Consider the following 17,206-nt stretch of genomic DNA (forward strand, 5'->3'; position numbering starts at 1 on the left):
TTTTTAAATGTGTGCTTTATTTTTTTTTTTTTTAAACCTGTATAAATAAATACAAAATGACAAAGAGGTTCATGTTTACTAAACATTGCATTTGATTGTATGACGTTACACAGTGTGTGTCACAATAGTTCACCTTGTAATTGTGTCCTTTTAGCTGTTGGTGCATAATTCTAGAACTCATAGGATACAATTAGTCCTGAAGCTGCATCCAGCCACCCTTTTAGTGGAACCCCTGAGTGCTTACGATTGCAAGAGTGTATTAGGGGAGCGCTTGAGCCAATTGGCCGAAATTGGGGATTTTCATAAGAGAGATCTGGCATCACAAAAGAAGAAGCTATTGGGAGGGGTGGGATAGGTTCTCCGGAAAAGAAAAAGTATTAAAGCTTTGGAGCATTTTTATTTCTGATCTTCTTCCCCTTAGTGGTTAGCAGAAATAAATATATCTGAAGTAATCAGAGTCAGCAGAGATCGTGGGTTCATTTAGGAACATGAGTTTTTTCACGCTCACTGAGAGCAGGCAAATGGACAGACCTCGCATGATCAGATTTTACCTGAAGAGCTGGTTCATACTTTGATAAGGGTAAAAATATACTCGACCACTTGATGAAATGCTGATTCTCCAAACCACTTACCATCCTCAACCAGTGAAGGTCAACTGCCAAGGTTTTATAGACATGCTCTGGTCATGACTTGCTTGGTTGCTTGCTTCTTTAAATTGCACTCCATGTGCTTTTTCACATTCATTCTCTCTAATTCTCTTCAGAATGCTTGAACAGAGACACTTTACCTTCACATTTAGACCTTATAAAAGTATTTGCTGGAAACAGGTTTCTCATTCTGTTTGGTCTATTTAAAGCAAATTGTTGTTTTCAGGTTGATTTGAATTTTGTACAGATTTTTCCTATTACTCTGTGAAATACATATATTTCGTATATATTTTAGGAATGGGGGTAGCTGTAAAGAATGACCCTTGACTGCTTTAGATCTATGATTGGCCACCTAAGCATGGTTTATATTTGCTTACTGTCTGACTTAATATATGTTAATGGAAACTATGTCTAAGGAAACAATTATGGATGTGCGAGCACCAGGCAACTGGGGACATTATGCATAAGACATAACAAGAAATTAAGAACTGTAAAGAGTTTTGGGGCCTCGATGATCTTTCCCTGACTTTATTTTTCCTGGATGAGGGAATTTTTGGTAACATTTAGCAGATTCTGCATTCAAATCTGTATTTCCAGATGAGTACTGGGTTTGCTATTGTTTGCATTTGCTATCGCCTTCCTGATAAGCGACGCTCACTTGTGGCACCATCTTCCCTGCATGGTAGACTTAGAGCTCGATACCTTCTTTCCATTTGTCAGCATTTTGAAATAAGCTTGGTTGGTATCTGCCTTACTGAAGAACCATTTACCACTTCGCTGCTCCATAAAACGATTGTATCCAAACACTGGTAACCCCACTGCTTTGATACTGGACATACTGCTGTTACCCGCCTCTGTGACAGGGCTGAGACCTGATAGAAGTCAGTCAGAAAAGATACGTCTTTCCTCAGCTCACCCTCTGTCTCTCCCCTCCTGCACAAAAGTTTTTGTAAATGATTTTTTATGCTTCAAATTTATCAGACTCAGTAAGACTTTCCTAGCAGAACAAAGTTAAAAATATGAACTTTTTTTTAAAAAAGGAAAACCTAGTATTTTCTGCTGAAAATCTCAAATCCGGCAACTCTATCCTCCTCTCTTCCCCTTTCCAATGTTTTATTTCCACTGGGCAACATGTTTTGAATCCAGCTGTTACGCTCTGCTTGGAGTACACCGAAAGCCCATAGTTCTTCCTGGCTTTGGAGTGGAATATCAAGCACCTTTTGAAAATTTGGTGGTGGAAGATGAGGCTCACAAAATCACTGGTAATTAAGCCTCATAAAATCAGCTGCCATTTAGCAAAAGTAATGGGACGCTTATCTGCTTTCCAATTCTCTCCTTCCTGCTGTGACCACCTTAATTTTGAAACTGACAGACGGTAAGAGGATAGATGTGGCAGACGCGGAAAATCTTCTGGGGTGAATAAAACAGTTCATATTTAAAAAGATTTGTTTGATCGAAAGAAATTCTCTTTCACCAAACAGTTATCTCAATAAAACCTGCAATATGAATCTCAGACGGGCTGCGTGGCATGAAGCCAGAGGCTGAGGGCTACCAAGCACTAGAAAAGTGCAAGCATAAGTATGCCTGGATGGCATCCATAGCACATCTACATCTTAGCGCATCTACAGACTACCACAGAGGCCAATTTTTCTTATAAGCTTTTAAAGAACATTAAAAATATCAACGCCCTCTTTTGTACGTCTCTCTGATGAAGGAGTAATAAATCTTTGCCCTGCAGTGGCTCGGGTACGGGTTGTTTCCCATTACACCCATGCTGGTCTGTGCTTACCTCCGTGTTCCACCCCCTCAGACACTTGGGCAGTGTCAGAGCGACCTTCTGCTTTAGAAAGAGGACTGACAAGACAAAATCCAGCCTTTGGCTTCAAGGGGAAGAGAAAAATAGTCATGTGGAATGTGATGGGCCATGCTTTGAACAAGTGTTATTAGCCATAACTCCCAGGAAGTCTGTGGCGAGGTGTTGATGTACACAAAGAGCACATCATTGAAGTACTTTTTCCATCATTTTTCCACTTCTTCCTTACTCAGGCTCCACAGTTTAAAGCTCTGTTGGTTGCAGTTGTCAATAATTTAAACTCTTACCTTATTTTCAGCCTGGTGTTGGAACAGACCACCTGAAGAACTCTCCAGGGCCGTGAGTACCTTTGGGAGTTTTTCTGTGTAGGTTTTTATGGAGTTCTCTACAATAAATTTAGGCATTTTTCACCTCAGTCGACTTTTTGTCTCCCTTCACTTTCCCGTTTCCAATATGTATTTGTCATTTCTACCTATGAAACATTCGCCATAAACTTATTATTTGCTTCACACTTCAAATATTTTGTATTCTGAGATCTTGGCTTTTGAAGCACACACTGGGCAAAAAAAGGAACTCATCGATGTTAGCAATCCTTTCTGTAATTCTGAAGTCACCTATCTCAGGTCCAAATTTCCCCCTTTCTAAGCCCAGTTCTTTTAACCTTTTCCTGTAAATTAGATTCTTCAGGCTTGGTGTCACCACCGACTGCGAGGCAATAACTCTTCCTTTGATAGAGAGGTTTGCAGAGTGCTGAATGAGTAGTTTAAGTGTTCTCTCTCTCTTTCTCTCTTTACTCTCCCCATTTCTGCAACTTCCATATTATAAATCTGCTGTATAGCATCCACACAGATGGTGATATTAAATATAATATGATGTTCTGACACTGAGCTTTGAATGTTTCTCCTTTCTAGATCTAATAATATATGCTATGTCACTCACATATATCAGAGGTATGTCAGAGCAGCAAAATGTTGTTGGCTTTCATACAACCACAGAATCAGAATGGTTGGGGTTGGAAGGGACCTTAAAGATCATCTATCCAACCCCCCTGCCATAGGCAGGGACACCTCCCACTAGACCAGGCTGCTCAAAGCCCCATCCAGCCTGGCCTTGAACACTTCCAGGGATGGAGCATCCACAGCTTCCCTGGGCAACCTGTTCCAGTGCCTCACCGCCTCTATAATGAAGAATTTCTTTCTTATATGGAATCTAAATCTACCCTCTTCCAGTTTGAAGCCATTACCCCTCATCCTGTCACTACGCGCCCTTGTAAAAAGCCCCTCCCCATCTTTCCTGTAGGCCCCCTTTAGGTACTGGAGGGCCATAATATGGTCTCCCTGGCGCCTTCTCTTCTCCAGGCTGAACAACCCCAACTCTCTCAGCCTGTCCTCATAGGAGAGGTGCTCCAGCCCTCTGATCATCTTCATGGCCCTCCTCTGGACTCGCTCCAACAGACCCATGTCCTTCTTATGCTGGGGGTCCGAGAGCTGGATGGACACAGTGCTCCACCTTCCAGTAAGATCCAAGATATTGGCAGAAATGGCTCCCATCAGAGGGGTTAATGAGCAGGAATAATTCTGAAGTTATAATGTGGTCACTGCTGCTGGAGCCAACAGCAGGAGAGGCTCAACAGAATCCCACATCTCTTGCAGCCAGGGGTAGTGTATACTGATTGGTAAAACTGTCAATAGGGAAGTCTGGAACAGCTTGCAATAGCATGCTGGGAGGAAAGAAAAGAGAAAAATTCAATTGCACATGTTCTTGACTCAGGAATCACCTTAAGAGAGCCCGTATTTCCCACTTCCCGCTGTAGGTAATGTGCCTGAGGGCTCACTTTGTCCAGAAAGAAAATTGATCGCATCTTCAAAAGAAAAGAAAAAAAATCCCTCCAACACATGAGTATTTTATCAGGACGGTATGGCTATTTCAGAAACATTAAAAGTAGGCTGCTCTTCTCTAAGAATTGTAGTAAAAAAGAGTGAGGGTCCATTTGTTACTTTTCAGTAAGTTATGAGCCATAATCTATTTGACTGATCTCTTTTTCTGTATGATATGGTGTATATATCATGCTAAAGTTTCCATCTGCTGGGCTCCAGATTAGATTATGAATGATATCTACCTTTTATTACAAAGCAATGAGGTACCAAATCTATATTTGAATTCAGATAATTAGGCAGCTGTGAATTTTTATTTTCCATACATGGGCAGACCCTGTCTTTTATTAGACAGCCTTACTATATGGTACAGCTGCAAATCTTACATGTGCTCATATAATTTTGCTCGCTCCTTATTCTATCTTGGACCTTCCTTCTCTTTGCAACTCAGTTTTTATAACAGTTCTCTCCCATCCACCTGACAAAATAAATCCTGAGTATTTTTCTTTCTCAACGGCTCTGCATTTCCACGGCTAGTTTCTTTGTTCCTAAACTCCTTACCAACTGCTCTGTTGCTCCCCGCTCTGCTGATTCATTACTAATTTCAGGACAGCTAAACCATTCTTCCTACCTGCGTTCAACTATGTTTCTCCTCTTTGTATGAAGCCAACTTGAGTTGGGCGTATAAAAATACATAATTGTTATGGGGGTGTATGCACTATATATATATTAGTGGGGCATCTCATTTTTCTGACTATAGCTGACAAATATAAAATAATTTTTACTTGTAGCATCAGTGAACAGATTGCTTATTATGAAATATAATCAGTATGTGAAGGCATATTTTTTCGCAAATTGTGTTTTCTGGCATCAGTTTGTTTGTATACACTTAAAATTTTGTTTCCAGCAAACTTCACCTGCGCAACTCAGTAATTTCTGGGAAGATAAGTGTCAGTCTTGCTCAAAAGTATGACTGTTCACAGAACAGATAATACTTAAGGGGACTGAATGTGGCTGAAAAGAATCAGGATAGAATATTCTGCATTCATTTATAACATACTCTATTGTATGTAGTTCAGATACCCAGCTAATAGGGTCTTCCACATGATTTTCATATTTCCCATCTCTATAAATTTTCAAGCAGACTTTCCCTTCCGCGGATGGACTGTTAGATGTCTTATTCTACGGTTCTTTCTAGCTAGGTGCTTGGCATATATTTCAGTTATTGTCTGCCAGTAAACTGAAATTAGCAAAACAAACGCAGGTCTCCTCAGTAAGTTCTACACTGCCTTTAACTTCTACATGTTTAAGTGACATTTACAGGATGAATGTAAGTGCGAGCACAACTTCACTGTTTTGAGTCCATAATCCTGCCCAGTTCCATGTGCAAATTAGTTGTACAAATAAGGAAATGTGGTATTTCGGAATGATAATATTCTGATTTGTATGCAGCAGTGCAAGAATTGCACGTGGAATTGATGTGCCGCTCATGAGCATTTGTTGGGCTCAACTGTATTCTGTGATAACCTAAAAATCAGGCTTAACACGCCTCTATTCTGAAGGTACACATACAAATGCATTTTCAGAATAAAACATGCTGATTACACATTTGGAAAGCCTGAGTTTTGTAAATTAGGTCTACGGAGAATCGCACAAACAGCTCTTGCTAACACAGACAAATGAGGCACACCAGCCCCGTACGGGAGTCTTTGAGTTGCTGTGCGATGCTTAAATGTAGCCTCTCTTACATTACATTAGCAATTAGAAAATGGATATAATTTGATTTTCTGTTTCAGCCAGAATTTCTGCCAACAGTGCTTGTGGATCCTGAATTTAAGGCAACGTGAGAAAGAACTGGAAGGGACAAGGGCAGGAGCTGTAACAGGTGACAGAAGTCACCTTTAAATTGCAGTCCCAAAGTTACCATTAAACCAAAGTGGCCAAAAGCCCTTTGCAACCAGAAGTCCACCAGCTCTCAGGCCTGCTGCTGCTTGCAGTAACTCAGGCTGGAGTCTGGCTCACCTACTTTTTAGAGTTTTAAGAGCTTGATTTTTATCTCATTGCTGCAGGTGTGACAGAGCAGCTGTAACTATCACCCTGGTCACTTGGTGTGGTGGCTTGCTTCTCCATCAAAGCAGTTGGTCCGGGTGGGCCTATAGGGGTGCTGCTCCCCTTCCCCAAAACAGTGAGAAAAGGTGTAAATGGGTGGTCGACTTGGGTGGGGGAAGGGGGTGATGAATCACAGTCATCAGAGGATCCTGGGGCAACGCCTGTGGCTGGAGAGTTGGCTCTCTCAGTGATGATGGGGCTTCCGAACTTTCTGGATGATAAGAAGCTGGTAAGGAAATTTTTAATACTAATAATCCTGTTCAATAGTAATAATTTGGGTCTACCTACCAGATCTTGGTAGGTCTAGTTCTTGTTTGAGCAGATAACACTATTTTTTGGTCAAATCAATTTGAGATTTTTGCCTTAGCTGTTGTTTTACCTGTCCAGGCTGGGGTTCTGCTGCTGGATTAAGTAGGACACCCCCGCACCCTCCCCCTAGAAAAAGGACTTGGATCTCAATAACATGGAAATGAATGGATGTGAAGTGAATGCATTTTCCCTGTGCCTGCTGCTGAGCAGTGTGCAGCCTGGGGACAAGAGGGGCTACTGGAGCAGCAGTGTGCCCTTCACCTTTGGGACATCACCAGCTCGGTGCTGCAGCAGATGCCCCTGAACTGCTCCATCACTCCTCTCCGTTGGGAGTCAGAGAGGGCACACAGCCTGATTATTTGGGTTAGGCCAGGTAAATTGGTTTGTTAGCTTGGTGATGGCACGGGACTTCTACAGCAGCTCGGGAGCACAGGAAGCAAAGAGAGAGACAGCCATTTTATTTTAGGCTTATGCTATACATTGAGATTCATTATACAATTTTTTTTCCCTAAATTAATACAAAAATAGTAAAAATAGGTTAAAAAAAGCCCAAACGAAAACCCCTGACATCTTGCAAGCCATTTATTTGACGCACAGATTAAGACTTCTTGGAGCTTAAATAACCTAGAATTACTTATGCGGCCCTTTTTTTTTTTTTTTCTTCTCCCAGACTGAAAAAAAAGGTGATGACTTGCAGAACACCAACTACATCAGACAGGTTCGTGCCTGAGAAGCGGCTGCCCCAGGCAGCCGCAGGTGATGCTGAGGTGCTCCCTCTCCAGGCAGGACCACGGCGGGGCGAGTGGTGGCACGTTGGGACACACCACTCAGTCCCAACCTATGCGCCATGGGCAGGAATACTTCTTTGAATCCTCTCCTGGGATGCCTTTGCCATGTTTTTCTCAAAAAAACCCCAAGCACCCAAAACACAAAAGTTCTCCCCAGCGCTTTCCTGGCAGCGGATGGGTTTCACAAGGGCTCCCTGGGGGGCCCATCTCTACCACAATTTGGAGTTAAAGCTCCCCCGTTCTCTAATGAGACTGGGGAGAGGGAGAGAGACCCCTGCCCCTGGGCTGGGATCCCTAGGGGTGCCCTGCGGCGATGGTGTGGTGCCTGGCTGTGGGTGGGGGATGCTGCCTACCTTTGGAGAGGGAAAGGGGCTCTCCCCACTGCATCCCCCCTCCCCATCAGACCTCTGTGTACCCAAGGAAGGCTTCCTTATTTCAAAATATTTATAAGCAAATAAATTACAAGTATTTTTAGTGATAAATGTAGGGATAAAACTATGGAAGAAATACTTTGCCCCTACGTAGCCAATTGCACAATTTGATTTTGATTTATAGGGATTTTAATACCCGCAAAGGCAGGGGAGGAAAAGGCTCTGGGTCATCCTTTCTCACCAGGGTCTTTCAAAAAGTGGCTTCCCACGGGGCTCGTGCCTTACCACACCATCTCTGGTTCAGCAAAACCCAGCCAAGCTGTCGTAACGGGAGGCACGGGGTGGGAGCTGCCGGGACGGGCTGTGGGATGGGGACATGGGAAGCATCCCCACCGCAGTGCCAGGTCCGGTGTCCCCAACGCCCCGGCAGCAGAGTCCCCCCTGCCCCTCCTGCCACCAGCTCCCGACCATGGGAGAGTAGCTACAGCAATTGGGGGTCCACAGCCCACCCAAGGTTAACTCCTGTTGACTTGGCTTCCCTTCCCCGCCTCCCCTTGAACATGCTATCTGCTTCCAAATGTAACAAACGGCAGAAACACTGGTTTGCTAAGTTTTGAAACAACCAGGTCTTCTCCCACAAAACCCCACTTGCTAAAGAGCTGTTTCTGGCTTTCCGTTTTTAAGAGAAGCCGTGGTCTCCGCTCTGACTCTCCTGAACTTCGCCCTGTCGTGCCACCACTCTCTTTTGTTTTCTCTTTGAATAAAAACAAACAAGGTGTTGGTTGAGGTGGGATTTGGTGGCTCACGGGAGAACAGCTAGGCTAGAGAAAAGCATTTAAAAGTACGCCTTTCAATTTACAGTACATGTTTTACCTGAATTCAGCGCTGGCTCAGAAAGCTTCTGAGAGCAGATGCGAATCCTCACGTGGCACAATGTAACCTCAGGCCACTTTGGTACTGTTTTCCCTCCAGGTTCATGCAGTTGACCATACTAAGTGTGTTTGCTTGTCTTTGGAAAAGAAGCTCTTTTTCTTTGCCAGGCAGGTTTTTCTCAGCCTTCACAACTCTAATTTTAATCTAACTAGAACATTTTCACTTAAAGCTTTGGGCAGAAAGTTCTGGCTTCATCAATTAATTTTTATAGCGAAGTTATTCCAGCCGTACCAACTTTTCTCTTTTTATTTTTCTTCCAATTTGAGTACTTGCAAGTTGAAAATGAACTTTGCTAAGCCAAAATTAGGAATTATGTTATAAGAAAACTGGACTGATCTTGATGGCCATATGCACTTAGGTTGGTTCTTTTTCCCCATGCTCTACCCCGTAGTAAAAATATACTGTACACCATACCTTACTGTATGGAAATTTTAATGTTTGTAGAAGATATATGTGCTCAGTGAGCCACAGTCCTATATATTCTTGTTAGCCTTAGTTAAAATTTTTGCTGTTAAGATTTTAGTCAGTGCCTGACAGTGTATAATACTCTGTTACTCACTGAATTCATACAAAAATTGGGTCGTCTATATTGCAAACAAAACCACAGTGATACCTGGGCTAAAAAGCCACTGGAGAGTACGACAAAAGACTGCTTAAGCCTAGGTAGTCTTCCAAAATGGAGGTTCACCAGTAAGGGTAAAATCTTATGCACAGTTAGCCACTGGGAGTGCTTTGGACTGAGAACAGAGCACAGCATCTGCACCTAGTAATCAATTCGCGCCGTGAGGGCCAACTGACTTTGGTGAAGATAATTGCTCCAGAGGAAAAAGTCAAAGGGGAGGAAGGCCAAAGTGGGTTAGCATAGTCTGAAACCTTGAGAACATGCCGCTCTGGTTCGCGTTGAGGTATTCAAGCTACCTGTAGAGAAGGAGTATTTGGTGCATCTCCCAGACACATCAGGATTCAGGCAGGAATCTCATGGACCTGGGCTGAGTACGCCTTGGACACTTGCATGGCTTTACCTCGCCAAGCCTGGAAGTGGGTAGAGGAAGTGGTGGCTTAAGGAGGAACACTGTGAGAAATGTACAAAAGTCATTTTTGGCTCTGTTTGGAATTTCTGAGGGGGCAGGGAGGCTTTAGAGACTGTCTCCTGCCTGTCCTGTACTTCCCTGTGTGGAGAGGGACACAGATCCTCTTCCCTCTCTCAGTCCCGGGTGGCCAGCAGGAGTTACTGGTGGGGTAACACAGCACTGAGGGGGGGACTGCTAGGGGAGGAATCTGCCCTTAAAAAGACTTTTAGGAATGGGCTGGACAAACATCTGTCAGAAAAGATTTAAATGTTTATGATTCTGCCTCGGGGCAGGGGGGTGGGCTGCAGGACTTCTCACCCTGTCTTCTGTGGAGACCCAAGTACATCCTGCAGCACTTTGCCATAGGAGTGCCTCCACATCCTTTTTCTGACAATTTTGGAGATAGAGGAGTAATGTTATCACTGGTTTTATCACCTTCCTTGAAGATCTCTGAAGGCCTCGCATGCTGAGATTTAATGAGAGACCTGTGAAACTACAAGCTTGTCTTTCGACATCTCTTTAAAGACGCTCCTATCTATGCATTTCTATTAGATGTGAAGGGGTTTATGGTAGCCATCCTTGCATCTGGTGTTTGCAAGTGATAGCATCAGGGATAGCAGAGGTGTAAAACCAGTGTTTGCCATGTATTCCTCTCTGCAGTGTACAAACAACCTCTTTCACACATCTCCCATTTCCAGGTGTCCCACAAGTCAGTAGACTGCAGCTGCCAAAAGTGGTTTGCGATTCCTCTGCAACCTTCAACTAATTCGCTAATGCCCTCTGAAGTTGAACAGCCAGGAGACAGGGTGATTGTTATTTAAATGCCATAATGACCACCACGGAAAATCCACAGTGAAAGCATATTCAAGGAATGATTTTTGGCTGGAAAACGTAGCCCCAAGCCTGCGTCTAAAGAAAAGAGGGGAAAACAGACCTTTCCCCTCACCTCACATTCATTTGGCTGTCTTCAAGGTGTCCGCCTGATTTCTGCCAAGGCTGAAGTTGTTGTTACAGCTTCCCAGCTGCTACCGCAGCACATGTTTTTTGTTCAAGCAAAGAGCCCGTGCATTCCTGGACACGGCTTCTTCTCCTTCTGGTCAGAGAAGGACTTATCCAGGGGAAAGTAAACGTTGCCAGCTGCGCTGCTGACTTGTTTTGCTAGTTAGCACGGAACGTTTTGCTTCAGGGCAAAATATCTGGTTATCTTATTTTCTGCTAGGGAGGAAGCTTCAGAAGTATATCTTGGCTCGAAAATTAATAGGTGGGTTTTGCACAGGGCATTTGAGGGGGGGTGTCACTGGGATTGGATGCTAAAGAGACGTTTCGTGCAATGCAGCATCGCCCTGGGTTTGTGACCACAGGTGTGCTCATCACCCTCCGGGTGACACAGGCAGCCTGCCGACCCACAGGGCTCCCAGGGGTCCAAGCCCCATGGCTCCTGTGGTACCTCTTCGCCCTCCAGATAGTGTGTCGGAGGCAGACACTGTGCCAACCGCTGAAAACTTTTCAAACACTCTTATTTTCCGGACGAGCTGTAAAAAGGAGTCCAGTTGCAAGACGTTCACCTTGCACCACAAAGCAACAGTTCATATATCCATGAGACCATGCGACACACCAGCCAGCTTCCTGCGACTGGGTTTTCACAGGCAACATATAGTTGGAATACTCTCAGCAAAACCTACAGAATTGGCTTACGTATCCCCACTGGGGTTCAACCGCATGGTAAAACCTTACAGTAACGAGCCTGTTGCTCTTAAGGGTGGAGGGGGTGGAGGAGGAAAGAGATGCTGCTTTATCTGTATTACTCCACATCACAGATGCTGACGGAATTATTGATTTAGAACTCACAGCTCCAAAAAGACTCAGTAATGTAATCTTTTAACTTTTTTTTTTGTGTGTGTGTCTTTCCCTCAAATGTGATGGTTTCAATAGGCCCCTCAGATATGGGCTCTTTGGGGACATTGTTAAATTTGCTGCTGCTGAACAGCAGTCCCAACCTTCGGTTTGTTCCACACAACCCTCATGGTCTACTGTCTCTTGGAAGAGCCCATAGCTGCAAGGTCTATTGCTTTACGGGTACTCTAGGAAGATTGAGGGATTAAGTTATACATTACGTAAAACTACCCACTAATCCTCTTAGTGTGCATTACCAGTGAATGGCCTGAAATGGGCTCTCACGAAAAGAGCCCTAACATTCACTTTCTTGATGACAGTTTAGTATTTGAGGTTTGTGTCATGGATTTTGGTGCTGAAATATTCAGTACACCGTCTTCTGTCTGCTGCTAGATCCACTCGCACGTGTTAGTAGAGTGCTAACAAAATTACAGTTGGTAAAGCAGATTACGCGTTTAACTAGTAGCGAGACATATATAAAATAGAATTATATATCTTCTAGAGTGACAGAGTCACTGGGATTTTTTTGTTTTTTTTTTTTTTTGTTCTTTTTTGTTTTTATAAGAAAAAGAAAGAGCTATAAAACCATGATTAAAAATGTATCAAGGGATGATTTACATTTTAAAATAATGATATTTTTAGAAAAAAAAAAGTGATTTATAACATAAAAGTGTTTGGAAAGCGTTTGGTTGCTGTGTACTGCCTTCTTTCCCAGTACAGTTTGCTATCTGTTATACAGTCTTGCATAAATGTTTAGATTAGGGGAGAAAAAAAAATTAAATGTGATGGCTAAGACCTATAAGAGCTGACTCACTGACTTGAGTTATTGCTGTGCAGAAAGTTTGTAAAGCCTTTACATCCAGCGAACATTTAGTGCTACTTCAGCCTTGACAGTTGACCTTTCGATCTGATTGGGTTTAGCCACAATAATTGCAGCATCCGCAGTACAGGCGACGCAGACGGCTGCAGAGGAACCCAACTTCTCTCATTAGATCTTACTTCATGTGCCTAAAATTCAACCCTTCTTTGCATGTGTGAGCAAATTCTCTCGTAATAGCTGTTATAGGAGCTGAGCAAGGTACAATCCCCCAGCTCTTTTTGTAAATTTATTTTTAATTTCTCCCATCATTTTGAATATTCCTGGATTTAGATTAGAGGGGGGAGGGAAAACATCCAAGCCCCTTCTTCTCCCCAGATATTTAGTCAGTACTGGTTTCTTTTTTTTTTTTTTTTTCTTTCTCAGTAAGACCTAGTGTAAAAAAGCAACAAACAAACAAGTTAGACTGTTGTAATTTGGTCAACCACTCGGGTGCTATCCATATCCACCATTTCAACACACTCTATTTCCTCACGGTTTTCGGGATTCTTCTTCTCTTTCCTCTTCTTCTTGGACGGTGGCAGGAAAGTCAGTATCACAGGTAAAATGGCAAAGCAGTGAAAGAAGGTGACTAATGCTATTAAAAACAAGCACCTGAACAGTGTACGGGTCAGATTTGAAGGCACAGCTGCAAGAGGAATCAGACCAACAATATAGCAGAGGTAGCTCTGCAAAATAGCTACCCCATGCACTTCCAGGGCATTTTTCACCCATTTAGTTCTTGTGAACTCTTTGCCCAGGACAAAGGTTGATAACAGTGGAGCACAGTTGTCAATTGTATAATTAATTCCGTAAATTAAGCACAACACAGAAATACAATCTAGTTCCACTTTCCACAAGGTCATAAAACCTATAACTCCAAACTCAACCGAGGCAACAGTTAGAGTGAGCCAGACATTGATCAGAGAGTCTGCCACCAGGAATGCAGAGAAGAAGAGCAGAAATAAAGCACTAATGCAGGAGTTTTGTAAGGGGGCTCCCACTGAAGAGGCATAACGATCCATGTACACAAATGATGGATTGAAAACGATGAATTTCACCTTGGAGGTGAGAGAGAGCTTCCTCAGGGTCTCCAGGAGGTCGTAAAGTTCTTCTCTCTTGGTTTCCATTGTCTTGGCCACCAAGAACATCCTGGAGGCCACGACATCGACTTCGTTGTTGTATTTCTTGGAAAAGATGATATCCTCTGAAAAATGGGCAAACTGAGGGGCCTTCAGGAAGGAGTTCCTCAACATATCAGTGAAGTTTTTCTTGGGCAATCCGGTAGATATGTTGAGTTTCCTAAGGTAATTTAAGTAGCTTTCAAACCAAGATATCCTCACAAAGCCCTTGGTATACTCCAGCACGTCCTCCTGGACACTGGTGTTCCAGTACTCGATCGACTCGTAGATGTAGAACCCAATCACCGGGCTGTAGTTACTGAAATACTTCTGCTGGGCAGTCGTATACTCAATGGTCCGTGTTGCGGTCGCTACGATGTTGCTCAGGTCTGACCCTTCACTGACCTGCAGGTAGCCCATTAAGGCAAAGGAAATATAAACAAGGTAAAAGAGAACTACAAAAGGCTTGACGTAAGTGTTTGTTATCCAGTCACAATAATAGCGTTTAAGGAACCACACCAAAAGATGACTCTCGTAAGTGTTCGTTTCCTCTGAATCTGCCGTGTCCTCGCTGAATTTGGCTGTCAGAAGAAACCTATACCATGCAGGCTTCTCTTGCAATACCTCTGGCTTTGGTACCTTTCTGCAGAAGATACTATGCTGGTAGTTGTTTTCTATGTAGCCAGTAAACACCAGGCTGGAACCATAAAAGGAGAGTACATAGAGGTAGTTGAAGAAAATTGCAATACAGGAATTGCAGCAGAAAATCCTGGCTGCTTCAATGTTAGTGAAGGGACTGGCACCTATTCCAAAAGTGACCAGGTACATGGCAGTGGTGAGAGAAAACGAGAGCATGGAGTCTGCAAATACGGCTGCAGTCCTCTCTTTAACGTGTTGGTCTTCTCTAGTTTTCCTCCAGGAGGACAACATTTCAAAAGTCCCATATAACCCATGACCTACAACAGAGAACAAAGCGAGTGTTTAAAGTACTCGAATCAACATGCGGAAAAATGTAACGTGGACATGCTAAAAGACTCAAGGGAGACACAGCTTGCCATTATCAATGCTTGAAGTAAATGCCCTGCAGAAGAGAGAAATCGTTATGGTGGTCTAAGCCACAGGAGCACATTCGCTACCTGACTAGCAAACCTTATTGCCAGAGCTTGAGGAAAGTTCTGCATCACTGACGCAGGGTTGATAGGTTAAAGAAAAAGGATTTTTTTTTTTCTGGATGCCTGTTTCGTTTCATTATTTCAGAGTGCCTGTGATGGAAGATGCTTTGAAATTAGTTTCTCCTGGTGATGGGATCTGACCTGTGGTGAAAACAAAGAAATGGGACCTTGAAGTGCCTATGCTGGAAGCAGAGCATTGGTTGGCTGCTTTGTAGAACATCTGTAAAAAAATGAAACCTTCATATAAGCTGAACATTGTCAAGTAAATCAGTCACTGATTTCTCCACTTCCTATACAAATTTTCCATCAGGAAAAGGAAGTCCTAGAAACGGAACAAATGAAAAAAAGCACATATAAATTTTAGAGCTGCGGAACAGTAGAACTGATATGGAACTGCTTAAGGCATCGGTCTTCCTACTTCAATATGTCTAAGGGCTTGTAAAAACAAATACAGCTCTATTTTTCTTGGCAGTTCCTGCATTTTATAATGTATTTAAGTAACTCTTAAAAGGATATAGCATTCATGATAGGAGATAAAGACCTGCAGACGTAAAATCCTGTGTTTAACCCCCAAGCACAGGTAAATCGGGAAAGGTGCATGGTTTTATCTTAATCCCTGGTTGGTCACCTTCCTCTTACATTTTCTATTTTGTGATGGATAACCAAGGCACATTTGGAGGACACAGACCTCTGCTCTCTCGTAGTGGACTCTGAGCTGGGAACGCAGCCATCGACCAGCTATCAGGTGAGAGTGGCTGAGGTAAAAGTAGGTTGGTGTTTCAGACAAAGAGAAATGTAAAAACATAGTCTTTGTATCACACCTGAAATGTAAAATTTCAATATTTTCTCATAATAATTTGTATTGTGGTCATCTTTACTTAATAGGTCCTTTCCATCTAATCCCACACACTTTGCTGCCTTTTGATTACTCCTTCTCCTTATTCTTTTGCTGTTTTTGCTGTCCCCTGTCTATCTCTCTGGTCTGCTCTTGCATTACCTCTAGAAATTCCCAAAAGTCAGTCCACAGTGTTTTGCTCTTACCCGTTCCCTGATAACATTAGATAAAACGATCAGTGCTGAATTAGCTGCTGATGACACTGAAGCGCAATCACTGGATTTTTGAAGTTGATGCTCCAGCCAGGCAGGTCAAGGTAATTCAGAGATCTTTGTTAGAATTTCTGTCTGGCTGCAGAGTAACAAAATTGCTACATCAGCCCTGTTCCCTCCGCCTGAAGACGATTATATCACTGTTGCCACAAAGGCTATGAATATCGTTCAAGAGACCCCCAAACAAATGAGGTATTCTGAAGAACAAGAAAACAAAAAAATGTACTGGGGGGGTGGAACTAGATGGTCTTTAAGGTCCCTTCCAACCCAAACCATTCTATGACTCTATGATCATGTTTATTCTTAAATGCCTCATGTAGGCTAAATATTTAATTAACTTGACAAAATAACCCTTTTCTGGTCAGTGCCTTTTACTGTAGGGGCAGCTGTAGCTGATTCACTCTGCCCTTTTTGCAAGGAATATCCTACCTGTATTTTAACAGATGGCAGAGCTGGCTACTCTGTTAATGCTGAAAAGCCTAGGTATGGGGTATTTTATAAAGAATTCAAAATACAGAGCTCAAAAGAAGAGATAATAGGGCAGCTATCTCCTTATTGCGGTCACCTGGTATTTAGAGCAACAAAGTCCGTGCTCTCATGTATATCAGACATCTTACCTATGTTGTTATTTGGAGTCACGGCGTAGACCACGAATGCCCAATTTGTAGCAATATTACGGTCCCGGTTTTGGTATGGCATTTGGCAGTCATCTTAATTTTCCCAAACAATGTTTTACAGCTGCTTTCAGAGGTCAGGTCAAGACTGTCAATTTGATAACTAGCACCGTGCCCCCTCTTAAAGCTAATGGGGAATACTGGAACTCCCCAGACGTAAAATCAAGCAAAAAGCACAATCAGTGACTGGCACCCCGTTGCTAATTATGCTTCAAATAGTTATGTTCTAGGCTCAGTAGGGAAAGCTATTAAGCTTGCTTTCAGCGTGTTCTTTGTAAAGACGGACTGACCTTTATTTAAATGTAACTGATCACTTGCCAAAGCAGGGAGTGAGAGGTTTAATCCATTTATGGCTCCCATAAGTCCTGCAGACAGGCTCGTCTGAGAATTTCACATAGCATCATATGCATTAGCTTCGAGTAAGCAAAACAGAATAAAATGAGGTCATTGAATATTACAAATTACTTCC

The 17,206-nt window shown here is 42.9% G+C and overlaps 1 protein-coding gene across 2 annotated transcripts in view; it reads right to left on the reverse strand.

The window, feature by feature from the left end:
• Positions 1–7,188: 7,188 nt before the first annotated feature.
• PTCHD1 (patched domain containing 1) overlaps positions 7,189–17,206 on the reverse strand; it is a 40,016-nt gene continuing 29,998 nt past the window's right edge. For both annotated transcript variants that reach the window (XM_074604880.1, XM_074604887.1), the window contains exon 3: positions 7,189–14,740. In XM_074604880.1, the coding sequence (XP_074460981.1) occupies positions 13,086–14,740 (1,655 nt within the window). In that variant the 3' untranslated portion in view covers positions 7,189–13,085. The remainder of the gene's footprint in view (positions 14,741–17,206) is intronic.

The sequence above is a fragment of the Larus michahellis genome, chromosome 1 (assembly GCF_964199755.1).
Source record: "Larus michahellis chromosome 1, bLarMic1.1, whole genome shotgun sequence".
Classification (NCBI taxonomy): Eukaryota; Metazoa; Chordata; class Aves; order Charadriiformes; family Laridae; genus Larus; species Larus michahellis.